This window comes from Lepidochelys olivacea, assembly GCF_965140295.1.
Source record: "Lepidochelys olivacea isolate rLepOli2 genome assembly, chromosome: 5".
Lineage (NCBI taxonomy): Eukaryota > Metazoa > Chordata > Testudines > Cheloniidae > Lepidochelys > Lepidochelys olivacea.
Window position 1 is genome coordinate 100,042,866 of NC_140415.1, and position 18,799 is coordinate 100,061,664.

At 43.5% G+C, this 18,799-nt stretch overlaps 1 protein-coding gene across 3 annotated transcripts in view; it reads right to left on the bottom strand.

Annotated features, from left to right (window-relative positions):
• Positions 1–151: 151 nt before the first annotated feature.
• The window catches only part of SMC5 (structural maintenance of chromosomes 5), a 74,053-nt gene continuing 55,405 nt past the window's right edge, over positions 152–18,799 (bottom strand). For all 3 annotated transcript variants that reach the window (XM_084629421.1, XM_084629420.1, XM_084629419.1), the window contains exons 18-24: positions 17,771–17,896; positions 14,920–15,015; positions 14,419–14,523; positions 11,758–11,877; positions 3,504–3,683; positions 3,311–3,406; positions 152–1,381 (exon numbers count right to left, since the gene is read on the bottom strand). In XM_084629421.1, coding sequence (XP_084485547.1) covers positions 1,244–1,381; positions 3,311–3,406; positions 3,504–3,683; positions 11,758–11,877; positions 14,419–14,523; positions 14,920–15,015; positions 17,771–17,896 — 861 coding nt within the window. In that variant the 3' untranslated portion in view covers positions 152–1,243. The remainder of the gene's footprint in view (positions 1,382–3,310; positions 3,407–3,503; positions 3,684–11,757; positions 11,878–14,418; positions 14,524–14,919; positions 15,016–17,770; positions 17,897–18,799) is intronic.

An 18,799-nucleotide genomic window follows, 5' to 3' on the forward strand; every position in this document is an offset into this window, starting at 1 on the left:
ATATTACATATTGCTGTAGATTTTCAGAGAGCATCTGGGACTGGCTCATTTTCCTAAAGATTAGTTGGAAAATGTAACTGACAGCAGTCGTCCAATTTTATACAAATCTGTACCTTTTACAATTTTGTATCACAGATTAGTTAGGCAGATAAGAATTTCAACCAGCTGACACATTCTATTTCAAGAGTTCACAATTACTATTGACAGCAGTAACTGTTACCATTTATACTTAAACAGATATGGCCAAAACCCCACCAGGAAGCCAGCAAATTTAAACAGCTACGTCATCAGAGATCTATCCTTCACTAGGAGTACAAAACCACTCCAAAGAAACTAGAGTTGTTAAGAATAGCCGAGTTCAAATGTAAAAACCTACAGGAATAATTTCCATACCCACCACCAAAAACAATCAACATTTAGATTGATGTTACTTCTACAAGCTATCTTGTTTATAGCTCTCCAGAATAGAGACAAATACAAACAAGGCTACTGGCCCAAGTAAAATTTTTGTTTAAAAAGCTAAAATTTATATTTGTCCATGGGGCAGAGAGGAGGGTAGTGGTGTGGTGTGTGTGAGTGAAGGGTTTGGGCTTAGGAATCCACTTCACCCTACTGAAATAGAGTTTAAGGGGAAATGTTACATAATACTATAACGTCTAGTTACATAATGTATGCTATTTTATATTTAATAACCACCACAAGAAAAAACTGTGATGCAAAGCTACACACACAAACACACCACACTAGTTGAGAATCTGGTGACATCACATCCCTTCTGCCTCACTCACATAGTTATCATTTCAACAGAACCACTTCAAAGCTATCCACTGTAACTTTATCTTTGAGTTAACTGTGCAATGTATTAACCTAATATACATATCACAACTTTTGGAACAACAAAAGTGGATTTGACCAGATGTAACTCATTTGGAAGGAAATAAACTGACAGCTAAAATTTCCTGATCTGGTATGTTGGATATAGCAAAGTGCAAAAGATCCAGATTTCTAGGGGTCCTCCCATTCAGACAGCCAGTCGTAGATAAAAATGAGTTTTTCTTTGAAGGAACAGATGGCTAGAACAGATCTAAGCAAATATTACATATATTTGAAGGTAAGTTTCTAAAAACAGAAGCCCAGCTCTTCATTGTCAGTTCTCTGCAGATTTCCCTCTCAGATTCAACCACTTTGTTTTCATAAATACAGTCTCACAGACCAGTAGTTCCAAAAGGCTCCATGGAATTCACTACTGATCCATTTGCTCAACTTGTCGCCGCCGCCTACGGAATGCCTTTAAGTTCCATTTGGTTGGTTCTAGCATAAAAGGTCCATTGTAGACAAACAACACTGTCATTTTTTCAGCATAGGTGAGATTTTGCAGGAGCTGTGAAAAATGGGAAAAAAAGAAAAAAAGTCACACTAAGCAACACCTCTTATGCCAAGCATCACTTCTGTATTAGTTAAAATAGATTAATGTTTCCCCCAAAAGAACTTTTACATGGTGCTTTTACCACTGTTTGCCATTGACCACATATGCACGTCTCCCACTACCTGGACAATCTGGGATAAGGAAATGAAAGAGTAGAAATAACAAACACCACCATCATTTTTCCACTCTAAGGCCACGTCTACACCACAGAGACTTCAGTGGCAAAGCTAAAGCACCATAGCTACTCCAGTATAACCCTGTAGCGTAGATGCAGCCTATAGCAACAGAAGGGGTTTTCCATTGCTGTGAGAATATCATCTCCCCGAGTGATGGTAGCCAGGTCAACAGAAGCATTATTCCGTCAACACAGCTGCATCTACACCAGGGGTTTGGCTATCAAAGCTACCAGTGCTCAGAGGTGTGGATTTTTCACATCCCTGAGCATCGTAGTTAAGTCATTCAAAGTTTTAAGTGTAGACCAATCTTAAATTATGCCAGACACTGAAGTTTAGGTGACCAATGAAAAAAAGTTGTTTTTGGTAGATCCCTTGACTGCCATATAATCAGATAATTGGTTCACATCTGCTAACATCTAAATAAATTAAGTTTTGGGATGTAGGGGAATGTTAACTTAATACCTTAACTGGCGATCAAGCAATTTACCCCTATAATCTCTCCTAATTTCCTGTAGTAAACAGTGTAGGGTACTTGCTGAGATTGCATTAGAGCAGGCAACCCCATTGGTCCTTTCAAACCAAACAATTCTGCCAAAGTACTACAGATAAACAAAACTTGTAAATAACATTCCTTCTTGGGGCTGTTGTTTGGGTCATAACAAATATAAATCATTCAGCTGGCTGCCTCAGGCACAGACAGTATCTCCCCTGGTCAATTAGTTCTCCGCAGCCCTCCTTCCAGAGAGTACAGCACAATCCCCTTTCAGGCTCAGTAAGCCTTCAGCCTGGTGCTCAGGCTCGAATAGTCTTTCCTCCCTAGGTGTACGGTTCTCTGCAGCCCTCCTTCCTAGGACTGCAACACTGGTCTTCCTAAGCTCTCCCTAAGCCCTCAGCCTGACTGTTAAGGAAAGCTGTCTCACCTTTATCTTTCTCCTTTGTTTAGGCTACAGGTGTGCCTTTTATTCCATATCCCTGTTTCTTGAGGGTCCCCTGGTTCCCAGCAGTGTGTACTTCAGCTTGTTTGTACAATCAATCGTTCCAGGGAACCACAAGTCCCAGAATGCCTGTTCTTAAAGAGACTAAGCCTTGGAACAGAGTTGGTTGAGCCCAGGCCACAACTATCCTTAAAGGGGACAAACTGCTGTTATAGTATTTTTATTTCATCCCTGTCAGTCTCAAATGAACAAACCAGAAGACATTTATATAGCACCTATATCAATGCTATTTATTATTTTATCAAAGAAGTTGAAAGAAAGAGTCTGACACACATGAAGAAAAGGAGTACTTGTGGCACCTTAGAGACTAACCAATTTATTAGAGCATAAGCTTTCGTGAGCTACAGCTCACTTCATCAGATGCATATCGTGGAAACTGCTGCAGACTTTATATATACACAGAGAATATGAACCAATACCTCCTCCCACCCTCAGGTGGTGATCACTTTAGATAAGCTATTACCAGCAGGACAGTGGGGTGGGAGGAGGTATTGGTTCATATTCTCTGTGTATATATAAAGTCTGCAGCAGTTTCCACGATATGCATCTGATGAAGTGAGCTGTAGCTCACGAAAGCTTATGCTCTAATAAATTGGTTAGTCTCTAAGGTGCCACAAGTACTCCTTTTCTTTTTGCGAATACAGACTAACACGGCTGTTACTCTGAAACCTGACACACATGAGAATCTTTTCGTTTAGTTTTCAGTTACCCACCTTCGGCGTAATAAAGAAATACTGAGAAGTGCTCTCTTTACAAGCAGTCTTCACAACCATTTCAAAAACTCTCCTCTCATTGACTGGGTCCATTCCCTTTAAAAAAAAAAGAAATATATATTTTTACAATTCCTCTGGTCACTCTATAAACCCCTGTGGAATAAAGTCTTGTTTCACACACTAGCAACCTTACCTGATTTATTTCATCTACAACCCTGAAAGGACATCTGTTGAGTTCCTGCAGAGCCATCAAGTACAGCATAGTTGAAACACTTCTCTCACCTCCACTCTGATGGTGGGGAGTCAGTTCATGCAGTTGGGTATTACTACGGAATTTAACTCTAATTCGAATCCCATATTTGTCATATTCCTCCTGTGAAAGTAGACAGGAAACGTTAGACATCTACAGCTTCCTACAGTGCACCCTATTTGACAATGCAGCAAAAGTGAAAGGAAACCATTTTATGTATGTCTTACATTAGGAGAATGATGTGTTCGGGATCAGTAATATATATAAACTCTTTCATTCTGTTTTAAACTATGGTTTATCTCTTAGCATTGATCTATTCTTCTTACACATAGAACTTTTCTCTAACCCATTCCCCAGCTAACCAATTTGATGTCTAATTTTAAAAAGGGTAAGTTATTAGAAATTTTGTTCTTATAAATACTTTTTTTCCCCCACACACTGGTTAGTAAATTATTGTATAGCAAACAAAACATTGGCAGCAAGGTGCTTTATAAATAAAATCATAATTGAATACAAAAGTTAGTGTTTCATGAGACAATAATTGGTCCTAGAAATTTACCCTAATTGTGAGCTCAACTGGAAAAAGTGAGTGAAAGTTTATAAAATGTCACAAAAACCTGTAAGAATAAATGTTGATAGGAAAAGGTGCAAAGAAGACAGCAGAACTGAATTAGTTTAAACAAAAAGGCCTCCTGATTTAACTCAAGGACTGTGTTAATATTATACCTGGTAAACATTCAAGCATGGAACTGAAAATCAATTGACCAAAATTGTTTTGTTGGAAATTAGGCCTAACAGGTAAACAAAATAGTGACAGGATGAGCTATTTGCCCACCACTTCTTTTCTGGGGTTCTTGAAAAGAAAAAAGAGATTGGGGGAAAAATTAGCTGAAGAAGCTGTCTGTTAACAACTGCTTCAGCGAGCCTTACCATCATGGCTGCCACCCTCACCATTTCTTGGGATCCACTGTAACATCACTAAGCTTTTATCACCCTAATCCCAAGAGATGTCCTGACTAGACTGGGCCAGAGAGAGGGACCCACATGAAATCACCACCTTCACCGGCTTTGGCTAAATCCCAACCACCACCTGTGATGTGACACTTTGTTGCCCCTCCCCATGTGTCCCTTTCCCTTCCCCATCTTATTTCATTTCTTCTCTACCCCTTTTATTTTGCAAATGTGTTTTTCCAGCAGTGATAGTCAACACCAGAAAAGAAGCTGCGTTTTCGGTCTTTGCTGATCTTTTCTTTCCCCTTTGAGGTATGTGTGTCTTGTTATCTTCTACGAAACAGCAGCTTTAGCAACAGCAACACCACCACCAGCTACAGACCATCTCAATTTTTTCTCTTTTCCCCCCAAAAGGAGTTACCACCATCTAAGAGACTGTCCAACAAGGGAGGTTTATTCTCTACAGCTACGGTACCAAGCATTTGTGAAGTTGCTGTATTTACAAAACCTTGTTTCAAACTGTTCAATGTTGAGCAGTTTCAGGGTCATGTCAACATCTTTGACTTTTTGGGCCCATGTATTCCATTGGAATTAATACAACAGTTCCCAATTTACCCACAGAGAAGACCCTATTTATTGTACCTATGATCACACCAACCCACAATCATTAGTCAATGGTTTTGATATACTGCACTGATACACTGTGATCTGCAAATCTGGGCTGGTGATTTCTGTTCATCTAAATGGATTTTAGGATAAGATGGACTTGAAGCTGTCCATTAAGGTACTATTAAAAAATAATTCTACTTCATAAGTCTTTTTTTTAAAATGTCTGCTTGTCCAAGAGTCAGTATACTCAATTAACACAATTCTTTGTTTCTCATTCTTCATTTCTCTGTCAAGAGCCATGATCTTTTTTCAGAAGATTCTATTAATATCATAATTGGTTTTAAGTGATTGTAAGTTTAAAAGCAAATTTTAAAAGTCATTATGCCTCCTCCTCTTTTTTTGAGCCTTTTTTAGAATGGTACCAGCTGAATGTAAACATGGTTTTCATATTTGTGCACACTCATTTCTGTTCCTCAGCTTTTTTATTGTTGTTGCAGACAAAAGATAACTGTTAATCATGTATTATACCATGCTGACCTTTGCACAATAAGTTCTATAAAAAATTTTAAATGAATGGAAAACTTCTTAAGGCTAATTTCCTTTCTGTTAGCAGTGTCTCCCACAGACCTGGGATCAGGGCTGCTCTCTTCTCGGTGCAGCTCACAGAGGCAGATCAAGAGTTCTGGCGTTGCACAGTTTGGCCACACCCTTTCTGCTCCTGCTTGCTTCCAGGTGAGTTATTCCTAAACTGCAGAACTTGCATATCATTAACAAATATTCCAGAGATAATGAAATCACTATGTACATTAGACCAAGAGGAGGATCATATGGTAATGATTCTACTTAATAGCTGACCCTTGACTCATGAGTAAGGCTGCGAGTTTGTCATGCAGGTCACGGATTCTGACTTTCCGTGACCTCTGCAGCAGCCGGTATGCCTGGCTTGGGGGCCGCCTGAGCAGCTCAGGCAGCCCCTGGACCAGTCACACCTGTCACTGCTGGGGCAGTCTGGGGCCACAATGTCCCCCTACCCCAGCAGCAGGAGTTTGGCTGTGGGAAGGAGTAGGGGCATGAGACGGGGTGAGGTGGGCTCTGGGCGGCGCTTACCTCAGGGGGCTCCCTGGGAGCGGCGACATCCCACCTCCCTCAGCTCCTAGGGGGAGACGTGGCCAGGCAGCTCTGCGTGCTGCCTCTACCTGCATGCACCACCCTCACAGCTCCCATTGGCTACAGTTCCTGGAACTGAGGGAGGGAGAATGTCGCCATTTCCAGGGAGATGTGAAGCCACGTAGGGAGCCTGCCAGCCTCCCACCCCTCGGTGTCCCTGGACCCCTTCCTCTCCCCGAGCACCCATGGCATCCCCCAGCACCCACAGCACTCCCGGGCTGTCCCCGCTCCCAGCACCCATGGCACTCCCGGGCGCCCCCCCCTCCCCACAAGATTTAGTCAGGGTTATATAGAAGTCATAGATATGTCACATGCCGTGAATTTTTGTTTAGTGCCCATGACCTATCCATGACTTTTACTAAAAATACCTGTGACTAAAAACACAGCCTTACTCATGAGCCATCAAGGGTGGGTAGAATTGTGGAAGATGCTGCTATCAGAAAGGAAATTATTGGTAAGAAATTTTCAATTCTGCAGCCCTCATTCCACCCAGGAGGTTGCTACCAATTTTGTGGAGTGTGCCTTGATCCATTCTGGGACAGAAATCTCTAATGATTTGTAGGTTTCCACAATATGGTCTAATGTACACCTAGTAATGGAGGACTTGGAAGTTCTAAGTCCCCTGCATGTCAAGTAGAAAGACACAAATAGGGAGCCCCATCTCCTCATGGATTCTTCACACCTGAGATAGATTTTTCAGTGCTCTTCTGACATCGAAGGTGTGCCACGCTGTTTCAATTGGATGTTAAAGTTTTGGACAGAATGAAGGAAGCACAACCTTTTGGGAGGCATGAAAGGAGGAATTTACTTTGGGAAGAAAGGATTCAGGTATCCAGACCACCACCTTGTTCTCATAGAACAGGCAGTAAGGCTCCTTGTCTGGAAGACATGACAGCTACTAAGAAACAAGTCTTAATGGATAAATAAAAAGCTGAAACTGAAGTCAGAGACTCAAAAGGATGACTTGTCAGGGCCCTCAAAACTTCCCATTTTGGGAAGAGTGGCCTGACCACTGTGGTCTGTCTAATCGGACTGCTTAAGGGAATTTGGCTGTCTGTGAATTGTCTGCTAGGGATCCCAAGGATCCTGTGAACAGCATGCTACTAAAGGCAGAGACCTGATGCTCAATGGTACTGGGCTGAAAGCCTCTGTCTATGCCTTCTTGGAGAAAGTCCAGTATCGCTGGAATTCTTTGATTTCTGGAATCTGTATGGTGCTCTTGGCACCAGTTTTTGAATCTGGATCAGACAAAGTAGTACGCTTTTAGTGCTGATATTCTCCTAGATGAAAGTAATACTTAATGACTCTGGTGGACATACCTAAATGTTCTAGTGCTTTCCTCTCAGTAGCCAAGTTTGTGAGAGTACATCCAGTCTTCACAGAAGCTGGAGCAGGGGCTTCAATTTCTGCTCTATCAGGTCTGAGAACCAAGGTCTCCTCAGCCAGTGAGGAGTTATCAGTATTACCACTGCCTGTTCTTGTTTCATTTTCTGAAGCACCTTCCCCAGTAGTGGAAAGTGTGGAAATGCATAAAGAAAGGCCTGTGGCCAACTATGCGATAAGGCATCTGTCCATGGATCTGGGGTCTGCTTCCCTTGTGAAGTATTCTGGCCTCATTGTGTTCATACGATTCATGAACAGTTTGGTTGAAGGGAGGCCGAATGTCTGTTGACCCTGCGCCTGCTAAGTTAGTCTGCCTTTTGGTTCAGGTGCCCTTTAATGTGGTTCACTCAGAGAGAAAAGAAGAAATGTTCCACGTATCTCATTATATCCATTACGTGCACATGTAGTACCAGAATCCTTGTTCCCCCTTGTTTTTTTAAATGTATGACCGTAGTTGTATTGTCCTATTAAAACATAACGTGATTCCCCATTAGGGTGAGCTGGAACCTTCACAAAACTAGCTGGACCACTCTCAGCTCTAGGAAGTTTAGGCTGTGAGTCTTTTCCTCTTAACTCCAGAGGCCCCAGTCTGTTTAGGTCTCCAAGTGAGATCCCCAGCCCTCCAAGCTGGCCTGGTTGCAAGGACTAAAGGATCTGGAAGGCAGATGAGCATGCCTTTGTGGACATTGTTGTGGGCTGCTGACCACTGTAAGGAGCAGAATACCTATGTTGGAACCTTAATCTTTCATGTGTTCTGGAGCATGGTCCCATACTTGTAGTATGAAGGCTTGAAGACTTCTGATGCATGCTTGTGCCCATGAAGTGATCCCTATGCATGACACCAGGAGTCCTAGCAGTTGGAGGCACAGTGCTACGATAAACCTCCTGCAGCTCCTAAGCAAGAAAATCAACTCCTGGATTTTCTGAAACCTTTCTAATGATTGGTAGATCTTCAATACCAAGGTGTCTATTTCTGCCCCCAGGTGGGTTATTCTGGTAGATGAACCAGAGAACTCTTCTTGGTATTGATGATGAAGCTGTGCACCTGAAGGAGAGTCAACATCCAAAACGTGGCCCTGTGCACTGATGACTGCAATAGAGCTCTGATCAGGAGGTCATCCAGAAAGGCGTACAGGAGAGTTCCCCGAGACCTGAATCTGGCTATTCTCACCATCATCATCTTAATAAAAACCTTGGGACCGAGGAAATGACAAATGGGTGTAGTCAGTATTGATGTTTCCTGCTGCAGAAGTCTGCAGTGGCATGGTCTGATGGGGATATGGAAATATGTGTTCACTAGATCTACTTAAGTGAAGAAGCCACTCTGGGACATGGATAACACCATAGAGGCCACATTCTCCATCTGAAGCCCTATTTTCTTCACCCACTTGATGAGCCTTTTGAGGTTGAGAACAGTTCTGATACTCTCCCATGCACTTCTGTACAATGAAGATGATGATTTGCTAGGTTCTACTCCTTTCTTTTGAGGGAACACTCTTTCACTGCCATATGCAGATGAGATATTTTGCGCTGGATCAGATTGCGTTTTATGTGGTTGTTGGAACTGGATAACTGGATGAAAAACGGATGGGGTGGAGCCCGCAGCTCTCGGGAGTATCCTTGACTCACTATTTCCCTGACTGACTTGTCTGTGGTCAGTGAAAACTATTCTTCTAGGAAATGGGAAATCCTGTCCCCTTGCTTCAGTTCCTGATCGAGGCCTATGCAATTTTTGCCATAAAGTAAATCTGGCAGGAGGGAGGCTGAAGTCTCTCTAGACTTTCTGTTCAGACTTCGATTACACTGTTTCCCTTAGGGAATCTATTTTTCCTTTGCTGATGCCTCTGAGAATGAGGAGCAGACAGAGGTGCTCCTTTTGAAGACCGATCTATATTCTCTCCTGAGGACATTTAGTGGGAAAGGGAGGGACTATTAGGATTTTGCTGCATTGTCAGCCACCACCTTATCCAGCTTTTATCAAAAAAGAAGGAAGCCTAGAAACTTAGCCAAGCACTGGATCTGCTTAGAGTCAGGATCCACCTTTCATGGTCAAAGCCACTGGTGGTGCCTGACTATTAAGCTGGAAGCCATAGCTTGGAATGAGAACCTCACTGCATCCATTAAAGCATCAGTTACAAATGATGTTGCTAGGGCGACTTTCTTAAAAGTGGAGCAAAGTCAGGGTGAACTCTGTCCTTAAGAGCTTTGGAGATATTCCAGCCAGGAAAGAGATGTTCTTGCAAAGTGCCAGCAACGCTTGGAGGGTGGCACAAAAGGATTGGAACAAGCCGAATAAGACTTGTTCCAATCATCCCTAATCACTGGTTGAAGAAGAAATGAAGGGGTATTGCAGCCTGAGGGGAGGATTTTGAGGGGAGAAATTTATTCTGAGGTACTCACAGGAGCCTTAGCAGGTTTCATAGCCATGCAGCTTGTCTTCCTCAGTTCAGGAGGAGGAGGAGGAAGAGAAGTCAGAGGACTCATATCTTCTGGATTTTTTGTCTTTTTTCTTTTTAGCTTCTTTAGAATTTTTTTAAACCTTTTTTAGCATGGTTTGGGAAAGTGAAAGCTCTGCTGCTGCTTTATTGAGGCCTTTTGCAATTTGCCTTCCTTAGGGCCTACTGCCCTCTCGAGAGGTCTGTCTCAGAATCCTCCCACACTGGGTCCCATTCCAAGTGGGAGGGGGGAACTTGCTATCGAAAACCCTCCTGGTTGGCATAGCAGAAAGGGAGGCTGATCAGAAGTCCTGTTTCTTTCCCCTCTGCACTGAGTGCCCACTTTAAAACTTGCAGCGTTGCAAGTCCTGCCCAAGCCTCCCCTATTTGTTCTGTCAGAGGTCCCGTGTGATGTACTCCTTAAGCTGAGTGGCCAGGGAGGGTCCTCCCTGCTTTTGGAATCTCTCCCTGTTCTGCACTGGAGTTCATTTTTCCCCTGTTGGAGTTCTGGCTTCCTTGGTGGGAAGGAGACCCCACCTGCTGTTCAACTCATAGTCCTGGGACCTAATGGAAATAGGTATGGAAGGCTGGGTGCAGGTTGGGCACATCTTGCTGTCTGCCGAGCCTGGGAAGGCTGCTTCACATACAGAACACTGCTTAGATTTGACCTGGTGCTTTCTTGGCTGCTCTGTTATGCCTATAAGGGGCAAAAGAGCTGGCCAAAGGACACTGCTCTGAAGGCTCAGGGAGGGTTAAGCTGCCAAAAGGTTAACTGACCCTGGGGGGAGGAGAAAAACTCAGGAAGGAGAACACTTCTGCCCAGTTTTTTGGGCAGTGGGGAGCAGAGTTAGCATAGAAGGCAAAAGGGCAGGTGCAAATGAAACCGCCACTGTCTGCTGTCACAAAGGCGGAGAATCTGGCAACAAGCGATTGCAGAGAAGGCACAGCCAGACCATGTGGTGTCAAAATGGTACAATCAGCTCTTGACTGGCAATTAAGCTGCAGCATCACCCTGAAATACAGAATAACTACGTCAATACAATTTTTTAATGCTAAACAGCAAACAACCATGAGCTGTTAACTAACGAACTAGAAGAGGACCAGGAAGATTGGGCGAGGAAGAGCTAAGGTTTCCGTTTCCATCTACTGCAGTGATCAAAAAGGAACTTGGGGTAAGATCAGGACTGTGGTTCCTGGCATCCCCTTGGTTCTTGTGATGAAGGATTTGGATGGCTCCAACAGTCATTGCTTTTTCCGCAAGGTTCTGCTTTGACAGAGAGGGGACATGCACAACCAGAAAGTTGGGATCTAGAAAGGTTTAGACCTCCTTAAGAAGGATGTGATAGACAAACTAGTCTTTGGAATAAGTAGATTACTCAGCTCCATCTAGCTTTGGAAACTTCTGATAAGACTGACTGTTATACAGCTGGTGATGATTCTGCTTTCATTTGGTTGAGACACAAATTAATTGGTTCTGATAGTTAAAGAGAAGTTAGATTTTCATGTAAAAGGATCAAGAGAATTTAAGATTAATGCCTGTATGTGACCCCCATTCCCCCATAACCCAGAACAAAATTACACATCATTTTGAGACATTTAAGCACAAAAAATTAAAATGTAGAAGCTATTATTCATAGATATGGTAATCATACCTCATTTTCTGTATGAAGATCAACTTCACCAGCACACTGCATAGAACTAAAGAAATTACTGAACTTTTCATTAATTTGTTCAACCAGCTGTTTCAAAGGTGTTAGCCACCTTTCTTTAACCTAAAAATAAAGAGACTAATGTAAAACAGCCTCTGAAAGAATTTACAGTTGAAGCAATAATTAACAAAATATCAAATTTAACTATTACAGTAAAATTTAAATTAAAAATTGCCCACAGATCACCATACCTTACTTCATAGATCAAGTAACCACCCAAACTATTATATATAGCCAGGCACTCAGATACCACAGAATATACTCTGAAGAGCAAGTCTGGTATATACACCTTAACACATTCAAAACTACTTTCACCAAACAAAGACACTCCACCAGAGAAGTAGATCACTTCACTTGGGCCACCCAAATAATCCAAGAGATCTTGCTTCAATACAGAAATAAAACCCAACTCCAAATGCACACCTCTAGTTGTTACCTACCATCCCACATTGGAACCCAGACAAGGTATCATCACACAACTACAACTCGTACTCTGTGGCATGGGCAGCATGGAGCCCCATTTCAGAGAGGCTAGCCCCTGGCTCCACCCCTCAAAACTGCCTCCCACCCTGCAGCAGGAGACTCCCTCTCTCCCTCCTGTGGCCGGAGCACCCCGAGACTCCCTCCCACCGCGGCCAGAGCGCCCTGAGACTCCCTTACCCCGCCACCTGCGGCCCGAGCCCCAAGACTCCCTTACAAACACCCCAGCGGCCCGAGCCTCCCTTACGCTATCCCCCGAGCCTCCGTGGCCTGAGCCCAAGCCTCCCTTAACCCCCGCTAATTGAACCTCTCTTACCACCCTACCTTCCCTGTGGCCCGAGCCCTGAGACTCCCTTATCCCACCTCCCCCCGAAACCTACTCCCCCCTCTGCGGCCAGAGGAGCCCCGGGCCAACCAGGGCCTTGAGCACCCCCCCAACCCCAACCTACTCGGAAGAGTCCCGGGGCAGCCAGAGCCTCCCGCACCCATGCCTCCCCTCTGCGGACCCTAATCCGCCCCTCAAAAATTCAAAAACTCTTTTCTTCTCTCTTCCGGAAAGAAGAAGAGCTTTTGCTATGCCCCATGCAGGTTCCAGGGCGGCTGAGGAGACGGTATGTGTTACTCAGACAGCATCCAGGGTTCGTCAATAATCTCCCTAGAGTTCAGGGAGATTACTAATAAATGCAGGAAGTTGAATAGCATGTACGGCATCCTCAGTCGTCCCAGAACCTGCATGGGGCATAATAAAACGCAAAAATTTCGCCCGCTAAACCTGCAACCGGAGTCCTGCAGCAGCGGCTGCGCTAGGCTCCCCTGGCCTATTATATCCACCACCCGATGGGGACCCCATCCTGAAAGAAATCTTTCCTGAACCCCCTCTTCTGGCCTTCAAACAACCCCCACAATCTCTCCAAGCTCACCATCAAAAGCAAACTCCCCACAGATCAGGCCACACCAACTCAAAACAGCACCAGACCTTGCCAGAACAACAGATGCAAAACCTGCACACACATCTGCACTGCTACAATGATCAACACCCCCTGCAAAACACCTTTCAAGAACCATGGGTCCTAGACACACCTTTCAAGAACTATGGGTCCTAGACACGCCTATCACATGTGGAAAACCTCACCAGTGCACTAAATGCCCCAATAGCAACTATTTGGGTGAAACCAGAAAACCAGTATGCTCTGTAATGAGCTCTCACAGGCAAATGATAAAAAGATAAAAACACCCTATCATCTGTGGGTGAACACTTTTCACAAAGCAGTCACTCTGTATCTCACCTATCAGTCCTCATCAACAAAGGAAACCTGCACAACACTTTGAAGAGATGAGCCTGGGACTTTAAATTCATAAAACTTTGCTAGATACTAAAAATCATGGAATGAACTGAGACACTTGATTTATGGCTCATTATAACAATCTGTAACCCGCTAACACCCGCCACCCCCAGCTACTTCCCCCACTTCCTTTCCTCCCTATGACTGGAGGGGTGTTAACAGGCCACTTTACCTTGAATGGTCCCTTAAAATGTGTGTTAACTGCTTATGCTAAATTAACAAACTGTTCCGCCTTGATTTAACAGCACCAGTCTACACTGGCACCATTAAAGCGCTGCTGCAGAGTGCTGGGAGAGAGCTCTCCTGGTGCTCTAAAAAACCCACCTCCACGAGGGACGTAGCTCTCAGCGGTGGGAGTGCGGCTCCCAGCGCTGGTGCACTGTCTACACTGGTGCTTTACAGCACTGAAACTTGCTGCGCTTAGGGGGATGTTTTTTCACACCCGAGCGAGAAAGCTGCAGTGCTGTAAAGCACCAGTGTAGACAAGCCCTTAGTTTCCCAGACCTGAAGAAGAGCTTTGTGTAAGCTTGAAAGCTGGTCTCTTTCACCAACAGAAGTTGGTCCAATAAAAGATATTACCTTATCCACCTTGTCCCTCCAACATCCTGGGACCAACATGGCTACAACACTACTGCATACAGCAATTGCCAACATTTCATTTTTCTTAGCATCAAAACTTGAAATATCTTTTAAAATGAATATGGTGCATTTTAATGGAAGTATATACCCATTTATGTTTCTCCTACATTAATTATACTACAGTAATGATTTCATATATTACCTGTGAAATGTTTTGCCTATAGCTCTCCAATTCGTTTTTCTTTTCCTCTAGTTCCTCCGTTACTTGCTGTATTTCTTGTGCCCTTCTATTATATTCTTCAACAACCTGTCAGGAAAAAGCATCATCCTTCAAAAATACAGTATTTCAAATTGACAAAATAGATATTTGTCAATTCAAATCTTAACAGTAAAATACACATATGTAAACACTGCCCTTGTTTACATATAACTAAGTAGTGTATGCACTGTTTATACATTGAACAGGACACACTCGTCTCTTTAAAGCAAAGAGCAACTAAGCCATTGTTGTATTTCAGGTTAACCCAACTATTTTTCTCTAAACAAAAGGCAGAGAACATGCTGTTCCTTTGGAAGAACCTACTTAAAATTCTAACAGAGTCAGATCTGGCATTTATAGCACATTGATCCTGCTGTCTAGCTAATTATTATCAAGAGTTCTAGTACAGAGTGGGAAGCAAGTACAGTACTGCAGGAAACATACAGAAGCATTTAGGCCTGTGAAGCAGGAGGCTCTTGATTTCTCTTCATTCAGTAAAGCATCGATTTCATCCAATGTGCTTGGAAGGTCTTGGAATGCCTACAAGAAGAAAAACAATTTATTCATTAGATAGTTTAATGTTGAGAGAGGCTTGAAATATGACTAAAAAGTTGCAAGAAATTGGACAACCAAGAACACTGCTAGTCGCTAGATCACTTTATTAAGACACAATCCATTTAAATTTAAGTGGCTAAATTCTCCCCTGAGAAGTGCTTGGTGGGGGGGGGGGGACGGGGGAGGGCCGTTGGGAAGCTGACTATGGCTCCCTAATTCTCTGCCTGTGCAGGTATAGCCCCAACCCTGGTGCAGCGGCTCTAACTTATCTCACCTGGCAATGGTCCACAAGAGCCCCACTAGTTGAGAACTGGTGGAGTGCAGTGGCACTCTGGTCATGCATCTAGAAACTGGACAGTAGCATAGGAGGTGGCTATGCCAGATGAGAGCTTCCCTACACAGCCCTACTCCGCTGGCCAGATACATCCAGGCTCTGGGCCTTTCATGTTGCCTAAACTGGAAAAGGAAGGAGAATCTGACCCAAATTTCTTTCTTTTAAAGTGGGAGTTTTGATTAATTAACCAGACAAATTCTCCCCCTCCCCTATTGTGTATATAGAATAAACAACAAGGAAAAACCTTTTTGTGATCATGGGATATACCAGTTTTCATAACAGTGTAAAAAATTAACTAAACTTAAAACACTACTTAATTCCTGAGGGGAGAGAGTTCGGTGTGGGTGGAGCGGTAGTTAAGTTTATATAGCACCTGCTTTACAGACATGGTCCCTATTCTTGAGAAGATGACAATTTAAGGGCACAATGATCATGCAAATCCTTACATGAACAGTTCTTTATATTGAAGTAAATGTACTCATACAAGTAAGGTTTTGCAAGACCAAGTCTTATTTTAGAGAAGCATAAGCAAACGACAGGTAAAGGAGTTAGGTGGAGGATAGAAGAAAAAAATAAAGAAAAAGGGAAACTTCTTTGGAGAGAGGTACTTCCCAGACAAACATACACTTCCTGCCCAGAAGAAATCATAATGAATACTTGACGTAACGAGGGAAGACAAAACAGAAAGGCCTAGGTAGCATGCAGGGTGGAGAGGTCAGAGACAAGAAGAACATTCAAGAAAACTTACTAGCACGTATTTTTTAAAGCATTTATATCAGGATGATTTTAAAGTGAAGGAAAAGGTAGAGGTGGCATTAAGGGGGAACTGGAGGAAGGAGAAGAGAGTTAATAAGAAGAAAGAATGGAGGAAAGGACAGACAAAAAGAGGCAATAGGCCGATAGAGAGGAGATAGGGAAGGTAAAAACAAAGGGAGGGAAGGCTGTAGCAGAGCACTGTGGGCAGGAAAAGTAAGGCCAGCAGCAGATGGGGGGACTACAGCAGGGGTGGGCAAACTTTTTGGCCCAGGGGCCACATCTGGGTGGGGAAATTGTATGCAAGGCCATGAATGGAGGGCTGGGGTAGGAGGTTGGAGCGTGGGAGGGGGTGTAGGGTGAGGTGCGGGGTGTGGCAGGGGGCTCAGGGCAAGGGGTTGGGGTGCAGGAGGGGTGCGGCAGGGGGTTGGTATGCAGCAGGGGGCTCAGGGCAGGGGGTTGGGCTTACCTGGAGTGGCTCCCAGGTGGCAGCGGCATGCAGCGGGGCTAAGGAAGGCTCCGTGCCTGCCCTGGTCCTGCGCCGCTCCTGGGAACCGCAGCCAACGGGAGCTTCGGGGGAGGTACCACAGGCGAGGGTAGCGCATAGTGCCCTGTGCCTCCCTCTTCCCCCAAGGGCCACAGGGACGTGGTGCCGGCTGCTTCCAGGAGCGGCACGGAATCAGGGCAGGCAGGGGGCCTGCCTTTGCCCTGCTGCACCATGGGGGTGGCAATCCCGTGGGCTGGATCCAAAGCCCTGATGGGACGGATCTGGCCCGGGGACCATTGTTTGCCCACCCCTGGACTACAGCAACTGGAACAGGTGGAAGATAGTGCAAACAATCAATCAATAGAACGTCCAAAGTTCAGGTTATAGAAGGGTTCTAACTCTGTTCTGTGTCCAAAACTTTAACTGGAGCTTTTGGATGTTCAACATTTTTGAAAATTGGGCCACTTATCTGAGTACTCTTTTTGATTTTCAAACCTATTACTCCCAATATCCCCCTTGGAAAACTCATATTACGCACACAATTCATCCCAGGATAGAATCTCTCTTAAAATTTTTCCTACTTTTAATAAATTTTCAAGTTATGGTGTTTAAAATATTTTCTGGTCACCAAATGACATTTTTCCCAACATATTTTGTCTCAACATACTTCCAAATGAACATGTCTTACAAACTCCAGATTTATTTTACTGAGAAGTGGGCTTTGTTTGTTTGGGCAGAATTACAAAGATATATAACAAGGATTTTGAAAACGGGGGTGCACTTGCCCCTTAAAGTCGTCAGGGAAGAAATTAACCTGAGGATCAGAACAGGGATCGAGTGGCCTGATTCAAAGCCCACTGACATCAACTGAAAGATCTACTTGACTTCAATGGGCTTTGGATCAGGCCAATAAGCAGAAGGCATAGAAAGGCAGGGTAGAGCCCGTAAGGGGAAGAGGAAGTGCTTGCTCTGTCTTGTACTCCACAACTGTAAGAACCTGGGGCAGGAAGCAAGGAGAAATTGGAAACTCACCATCTAGCTTTCACAAACGGACTACCTTGCTTTAGGTGCAGGTGCACTAAAACAGTCTTAGCTAGTGAAAGTATCTCCTCATGTTATGCCATTACATCCTTATAAAAATGTGGCCTTTTGTTTTTAATACTTACAGTCTGAAAATCTTTTGGAATTTCTTGATCAGGGCTGAGATTACACGCCTGTCTAGCTTTCCTCATCAGTCCCTTGCACTTCTCCAAAAGAACACGTTTTTTTTCACCCAGGTCAGAAACTTGTTGCTAGTATAGAAGAAATTAAAATAAAAAGTTGTTTTATTTTAAAGAAAACTCCACTGCCTTCAGTTACAGTCAATCAATCTGTGACCCTGCATGAAGTCCTAGAGAGAGGGAACTACAGAAGAAAGTTTAATGACAAAAGTGATCAATTTCACACACTCCAACTTCACCATCACCCTTAGAACCAGCATACTGGATGTAATCATGTCAGATTCAGAGAGAAGGTTTGTGAAATCATAGCAGATTGTTTACAGAGGTTGAAAATAATCCCTCCTTTCAAAAAACAATCTTCTTCTGGCTTTTTAAATTTTTTTTTTTTTTAAACAAAAGGGATGGCAGATCTGAGTGAATGGATCAAACTGAGTGCACAATTGTAAAATATATGAATGTGTTTTTCACAAAGAGAGCCACGGTTTTGATCTCTGCCTAGGTCCAGAAGTAGATCTCTGCTTTAAAATTTGGTGGTGGAAAAGATGGACTATCGCAGGGTTTCTTTATTTTGTATCATGCCTCCCAACTAGCACTAGTTTTTCTACTAGATATAACAGAGCCATCTAGTAAATAGGATTTGCATTACGAGGAATATTTCAGTTGAAACTATACAAACAGATTAGCTGTATGTTAAATAGGAAATAATGTACTTCTCTTCATCTCTGATATGCTACCTTTACTATTACAGGCAAAAGATACAAAGTAACAGTTTCACAGTAATGACTAAGAGCAAATTTAGAAAAACAGTGCTACATGTATCTATCAATCAAATCTAGAACATCTTTAGACTGTAAACTCCTTGGGGCAGGGACTAAGATCTTGTTTTCACTTTTGTTGAAAGCACAAATGGTCAGTTACATCCAATTTTCACACATTTACGCCCCTACATAAACCAGGAATCACATGGACAAAAAT